The following is a 7,470-nucleotide window of genomic DNA, read 5'->3' on the forward strand; positions in this document are numbered from 1 at the left end:
CCCACAGCTTGTGGCCATAGGTAAGGGTAGGGACGTATAGTATTTATTTTAGTTCTATTTTCTTCTCTGTTCTGCAACTCATACAGACCTCATTAAAAGAGATTGAAGGCTAAAAGGCTCCAGAGTGTCGCTTAGTGCATTCTGCAACAGGTTATAAAGAAACCATCCATCTGTTTTCATAATCGCTTGCTGTCAGTGTGAAATTCCCATTAACCTCTGCCCTAACGGTTATAGTTTTCAAGTACCAGCAGCTTTTCAGAGGTTGATTAACCTGCGAAATATGCCTGAAACAGATGCCGAATGACCTGCCTGCTGATTTTATTCAGTGCAGTCTTACAGAGCTAAACCAAGCGTGTTTTAGATGCAGGACTTAGTGATGCAGCAGGTTAAAGGACATGTCTTTGACAGCCGGTCATTCCTGGATTTATAGTTAACTACAGTATATTAAAAAGATTTGGATTTGCTCACCTTTCAGCATCAGCATTATTTTAATTTAGGCTAAAGATCATTTTATATGATCCTTTTGGCCTTATGACTTTCATCCTCTCAGTTTCAATTGTTTTTTTGTTTAGTTTTTTAATGTTACTTCCAACCACCTAGGTTTTATTTTGATTGCATTATAAAATCTCCACAGTGAAGCGTACCTTTCTCAAACTCTGCACAGGTCACACGAAGCAACAAAAAGCACATTATTTAAATACCAATAAGATTTAATTGCTACAATTACATTTATACAGAAACAAACACACACTTGGTGTTAACTATACATAACGCCATATTACCTATGGGGCATGTTCAAAATTTACACCACTTATTTAAGAGCTGAGGAAACCTTTTAACAGGATTTGGTATCGACTGTTTTTAGTGATACCTGTGTCAGTTACCGAGCCGAGACGTGGGGTCACAGAAAAGTCAGAGGTCAAAGTTATATAAAGTCTCTTGAATCCAGGCTCTGCTTACATGAAAAGCTGCCAAATCACAGAGCTGTAGCTGTATGACAGAAGAATGACACACTACATTAAAAAAAAAAACAACACAAAGTTTTTTTTTTATATGGTAATGTGCTGCCAGAGCAAGTTCAGCGTGCCGTAGGATTGATTGAGCTCCACTGCAGTGATCAGTGATCAAAGAGTATTCTTCAAAAATATATTCCCTCATTTGGTTTAGACAAAACGAAACCTGCCACTGCTTTACGGCTATACAGGTATCTCACAATTCACATGATTTTACTTTTGAATAATCAATCACGATCCCTCGTGTCCTGTATGGACAGAGGCGGTGTCATCCAGTAGGACAGAAACGTTGCATCATAGCATGGAAGCGATCGCTCAGATCAACTTTGCATCGATTTCCAACAAGCTTTCCATCTAAAGGGGTCAAGTGAATCCAAACCATGTCACAACAGCACAATAACAACATCAAAGCCACTCGATCCTCTAACTGTAGATGTGGGGAAGTCAGGTTTTTCCTTTTAATTTGCCACCTGGCATTATGAACTCAAAAGAAAACATTTCTGTGCTCCTCCCTTCCCTTCCTCATCAGCTGCAGGAGAAGACATGCACAAATGTGTTGTGCATTTTTGGTTAGCTGTACAAACATCACAACATTTGAGTTATTGAAGCTCAATCAGTCAGCAGAGCTAAAGACTTGAGTTCAGACATAAACCTAAGGGAACGTATGATAACACAAAGTGACTCCGCGTGCATCAAGATTCAGTTTAACCAACACAATAAGACTGCCGCCTCTGAACATTAGAACTGCCACTCTGCAGAGCGCATCCCGTAGCCTCTTTCAGTTTCTCCTCACTTTCGCCGTTTCCTTCTCCGTCAACTCCTCCTCAGCCTCCTCTTTACGAGGTACGTGAATGTTTGTTCTGTCAGAAACTGTCCCGAGCATCTTAGCGCTGTGCTCCAGCGCCTTCGCTCGCAGCGCAGCAATACTGTTCTCCCTCAGTTCCTCTTTAGAAATCGGTGAACCGGTGTCTTTATTCTGCTTCGGCTTATCCTCCTCTATCACTTTATCCACCAATTTCTCTTGTGCCGGTGAAGCTGGTGGCGGTGTCAGGCTGTGGGCTTTTCCTGGAGACGTGTGGATATTTTCAAGAGACTTCTTGTGCATACCTGGACAGGAAAACAGTATTTTTTTAAAGAAGAGAACGGAGAAGTCACAGATGAAAGAGCTTTCCTGTTGTGATTATTTCTGTGAGTTTAACGAACGTACTGAGATGTTTGACAGTGAAGTAAAAAAAAAAAGGAGCGTTAAGGAATGATCCATACATAGGGGATAGATTGGCAAATAGAACCTATTATTCAATTAGAGTTACGTAACTGATTTAAACTAATCAATTGACATGAGGTGAGAGAGGAGATCTGGTCTAATCTGCCCTGATGAAGTAGGATTATCACTGTATTGACTTCTACCTTTTTAATGAGATGCTGAGGCTTTTATTGGCTCCTGATTTCAGGCAAGCTAACCCCCGTCCTCGTAGGACACAACTCAATCTCAAACACAGTCCACAAATATGTAGGGTTTTTTTTTCTTTTTGCATCAAGAGACTTTTTTTGGACAGATAACTTAAAGGCGGATTCAACCAAAATAAAAGAAGATTGTTTTAATTGTTTAGCATTTGATTTATCAGTCAAAGAAAGGAGAGTGTTAGCAGATTTCTGCAAAATGTGCTTCTGATGTGTATTTTTTAAAATGCATATCAAATGATGGAGGATGATTCATAATTAATAAGAGTTGTGAGGGAGGCGATTGACATGTAGTACCCATGGGACTCACCCAGTAACCACGGCGCGTAAGAGTCTGTGCTGCCCTCCTTGGCTGACTTGAGGATGGACTCGGGCAGCGGGATGGAATGGCGGACCATGGCTCCATACAGGCCGTACTCTGCCATCACACTGCTGCGCCCCCAGCACTTCTCCCTTTTTCTCCATTTGGCCCGACGGTTTTGAAACCACACCTGGACAGATAATTTTAAGTGGTGAGGACGTTTTATCACACATGTAATCCCTGAGATTTTTTTTAAATGTAAAATTACAAAAAATTCTGTTAGCTTATCACTTATCAATATCTTCTCTATTTATTCAATGGAAATGTTTGATGGATTTTTATTTTGGTTTTTAATAATAATGGATTGGATTTATATAGCACTTTTCAAGGCACCCAAAGCCCTTTACAATACCAATATTCATTCACTATCACATTCACACACTTGTGGAGGCAAGCTACAGTTGTAGCCACAGCTGCCCTGTAAGAAATTTCACACTCATGTGTCCTGACGAACAAGGACCTAAAGTGACTCTGGCTGAACAGCTGGAATATGTGTGTCTATGTTAGCTCTTGAAACCAGTTTTCTTAGCTAGCCTCTGCTAAACTAATCAGGAGATTGACTAGTGACTGTCAGATATAACAACTGTGCACATCATACATTTCTAGACTAGACGTTAAAATACAAGAACTTTCTGTCATTTCATGGTTTATCTATTACTTATTTACGTTGTTATAGTATGAATGGTCTCAGAGGAGGTCTTTTTCAGTAGGAAAAGCTGTAAAACGTATGAAAATAGAGTTAAAAGTCTAAAGTTTATGTCCTTCACATATTTCTTTGGCGGGCTGATTCTAGCCCCTGGCCCATATGTTTGACACCCCTGTTATAAAGGCTGTTTATGCATGTGGGAGCAGAACATGTGATATCAGAAGTGGAAAATATTGTCTAGCATGCAATTAACATGTGTGTGATATGGAAACACATTTGGAGACATTCTGCAGAAATGACAAATATTGTTGCACAATGGAAAATTCTGAAGCTCTGAAAAAAATTTAAACAGTCATTTTCCTTTAATTTCAACGTTTTGTAGCTTTTTGAACTCCTTATAATACAATTCACGTCAGAGTGCAGTAATATTTTATTTGTTGCACTGGGATATGACTGGTAGATTGGAATGAGGCTTAAAAAACATCTTCTTAAAAATGTTTTCTTTTGCACATGCACATGTTGCACAGTATGAGTCTGAACACACAAACTGGACTTTAATTTTCAGTACAAATGTGTTGAGCCCGTGCATGCTTATCCCGTGTGTGTGTGTGTTTCTGTTTCAGGTGCCTAAATTGATTTCCACCAGGCCAGACCGTGTAATCATCTCAGCCTGCTTGTGAATATGGATGAGGAAAACAGGGGGAAAAAATGAGCATCCTAAAATGGCCGTGGATGCAGGATGAGATTGTAAGAAATGGTGTGTGGAGTGCGTGTGCCAGTGTGTGTGTGGACATGAGCATGCGTGTGTGTGTGCGTGCATGCGTTTTCCAGACCTGGAATTAAAAACGATGAAAGCTGGGTCTGGAAAGCTATTCAGGTAGATCTGACGATAACCTCCATCTCATAAAAAGATGGGCCCCAGATGAGCAATCATGCTTTTTGACAGCAGCAGTGTGAGTGTGCATGACAGCGTGTGTGTCTTTGCTTCCTGCGAGGTGACCCGAGGGGGGCAAAGAGGCTGATTGAAAAATAAGTTAATTTCCAGGCCCGGTCGATGGGAGACAGGCGCTCAAATATCACGGGAAATTAAAATGCTCGTAGCAGCCGGGCACTGGCCCCTGCTCAGCCGCTGACCTCTGCTAATTAATTTCTATGTAGTTATCATTTCATTTCAGGGCTGCGGCCTGCCTCTCCCAGGAAGAGACGTGATAAGTTCTCCTCTATTAACTAATTACAGTGTGAAGGTGAAGTGCCTGCTAATGTGAAGACCTTGTGAAGATGATGATGGAGCAGGTGACTGCTGGCTCTATCTGTCTGCTATAGTGACGGAAGATGTCACCTCTGAGGTAGTGTTCATATTGCACCAAATAGCTGAATCACCTGCCCACATTTTGATGTCAAAGACATCAAGATGTTAGCTGATGAAAACATGTTCATGTGGAAAATATAAGATATCAGAGTGTGGATTTCTGCTTTCATGCAGAGACATGATCCCACCTGTATTCTGTCTTCTGGTAGCTCAGTCTTCATGGAGAGCATTTCTCTGGCATAGACGTCTGGATAGTGAGCCTCATTAAAAGCTTTCTCCAGCTCCTCCAGCTGATAGGATGTGAAAATTGTTCTGCAGGAAAAATAAAAGACCAAAAACGATTGGATGCCTTTTTAGTCTTTTTAAAATCAATCATGCTTTCAGTCTGATTAGTTATCAGTGATGATGGCTTTTCTTGTGCCTGTTCATTCATTTCACCTGGTTTTTATTTTTCAGGAAATATCTTTTTATGAAAAAATATCATTATAAAGTATTTTATTATTTTTAGTTGATATCAGCTTAGTTACATTTTTAATGTAGGCACCACTTAAACCAGAAAATGGTGACTTCACCTATAAATATGAATATATCTTGTGTCTTGTGAATAAATACAAATACAGAAAAAAACAAAACGAAAATAAAAATATATATCCTTCATATTTTTTATTAAGAAAAAAGCAACAAGAACACGTTAAAAAGAAAAGTCAAAAAGATCATCCAGAAGGAAATCAGAAAAATCTCCTTATTCTTACGCCAAATACGGCATTAAATAAAACACCGTAAGCTCACGTGAGCTTCACCGATCTTATGTGTCTTGAAGCCCAAACCGACAAATAACGACCTAATATTTCTTTCGGTTTTTTTTGTTTGTTTGTTTGTTTGTTTGTTTTTTACCTGTGTCGTCTTTTCTTTCGTTTCTTGCTCTGACCCATAGAGGATTTGGAGAATTTCTGATCGCCGGAGGAGCTCATATCATCAGAATCTGTGGATGATTTTAAAGGTTAAAGGTTAAAAAATATTATTACTGGTAACAATACTACTACTACTGCTACTACTACTAATAATAATTAGAATAACAAACTGGAGCCGATTATTTATTTAAATTATCATATTCATCTTCTTTGACGACAAATGATAAATAAATATAAAAACAACACAGATATTACAATGGAAAAGTGAAAATGTGTCACATCACACCTGGAATAAAAAAAATCACAGCCATGTAAAAAAACAAAACAATTTTATGAATAATTAAATAATTAATAATTAATAATTAATTAATTAAATTAATAAATATAAATACAAAGGCCTTTTCCGTTCGACCCTAACTTGCGCATTTTCAGCACAACTTCTCGTTTCTTCTTTTTCTCATTTGCTTTTAGTGAGACATTTTTTTCCCTGTTGCCTCACGTTGGTTCGGGGATTTGACATGACATTTTAATCTTCACATAAACTTAAATATTACAAACACTCCGACTGACTGAAACTATCCTCGTGCTTCAGCGACTTGAAGTCTCACCGGAGCTGGTGGAGTGCTGCGCGTCCATTTCAGAGTCCACGCGCGTTGTCCTGTGCAGCGGCTGCAGGTGCACATTTTGCGCCTCTGACAGCACCTCCAGAAAAGCAGGCTGGCTGTAAAACGAGTGTATGCTGTCTGGTCGCAATAAGCTTACGCCGACCCCGAGGCCTCCATGTCCCAGGGCTGACCTGGCGGCCAGAATGTGCGCCCTGTGCGGCAGAGCTTCCAGCGGTCGCCTCGGTGCCGCCGGCGGCTCTATGTTTAGGCCGAGCAGCTCCTGGATCCCAAAGCCGGTGCGCCGCTGCGCAGTGGGGGCCATCTTCCAGGTTGCAGGCGGCTGTTGGTGGGCTCCCCCGTGGCTCACGCAAGTCTGTGAAGCTGATTTCTGTTTATTCTCTGAGTCTGAATGCACTGCTCCCTCCTCCCCCGTCATGATCCCACTTTTTGTTCCGCTCCCTCCAAAAAAAAGAAAAGAAAGAAAAAAAGCTAGAGTCCCCGGTGCAGTCCGCAATGTGACTCTCTCTCTTTATCGCCACTGCTCTTTTTATTCAACAGGCGGCAGCCAATCACAAGAGAGGAGAGACTGCAAACTAAGTTTGTGGTTGCTCCGGAGCTTTATTATCGCACATACGGAATATATTTTGATGGATTTTCTGTAAAACAGCTACTAGCCTCCGGCTGGTGATGATCAATCACTACTAAGGAGCTGCTTTATAGACCCTCATCGGAAAACCTTTGGGTTTGAAATGACAGCGTATACTCTTTTCCCCTGTCTTACATCGAGAATAAGGCTTACTTTCACTGCAGCTCTTGGCATTTCTATGTGTGATCATCTGATCCGACTCATTGAGTTTAAACAGCCGGATTAACCCATCAAGTCCAGGAAATCAGCATCAAACGATGTCAGTATTGAAAATTACTGGCAAAATAACTAAATAACAAACAAAGAAAACAAGAATATATATGAATATAATTTAATGTAACTTAAACCTGGATAAAATTGTGCTTCTACCCTCTTTAATAAGCCCGATATTTGTGTTTGTTTTCTTAGAACAATAAGGGTATTTTGAAGGCCCTTTGTAAAAGCTGTATTAATCGATAAACACTACATTTCACAAAGGAGGCCATAATTAGTTAATTCGTCCGTTAAAGACACGAAAT

At 40.2% G+C, this 7,470-nt stretch overlaps 1 protein-coding gene across 1 annotated transcript; it reads right to left on the minus strand.

The window, feature by feature from the left end:
- Positions 1-635: 635 nt before the first annotated feature.
- On the minus strand, positions 636-6,834 carry LOC102307360 (visual system homeobox 2). Its single transcript, XM_005914445.2, has 5 exons — positions 6,310-6,834; positions 5,685-5,772; positions 4,979-5,102; positions 2,785-2,965; positions 636-2,120 (listed from the first exon to the last, which is right to left on the minus strand). The coding sequence occupies exons 1-5, from the start codon at positions 6,740-6,742 to the stop codon at positions 1,792-1,794; spliced, it is 1,155 nt and encodes a 384-aa protein (XP_005914507.1). The 5' UTR covers positions 6,743-6,834; the 3' UTR covers positions 636-1,791.
- Between the last annotated feature and the right edge of the window lie 636 nt (positions 6,835-7,470).

The sequence above is a fragment of the Haplochromis burtoni genome, unplaced genomic scaffold (assembly GCF_018398535.1).
Source record: "Haplochromis burtoni strain Fernald_Lab_line unplaced genomic scaffold, NCSU_Asbu1 Contig_8, whole genome shotgun sequence".
Taxonomy (NCBI): domain Eukaryota; kingdom Metazoa; phylum Chordata; class Actinopteri; order Cichliformes; family Cichlidae; genus Haplochromis; species Haplochromis burtoni.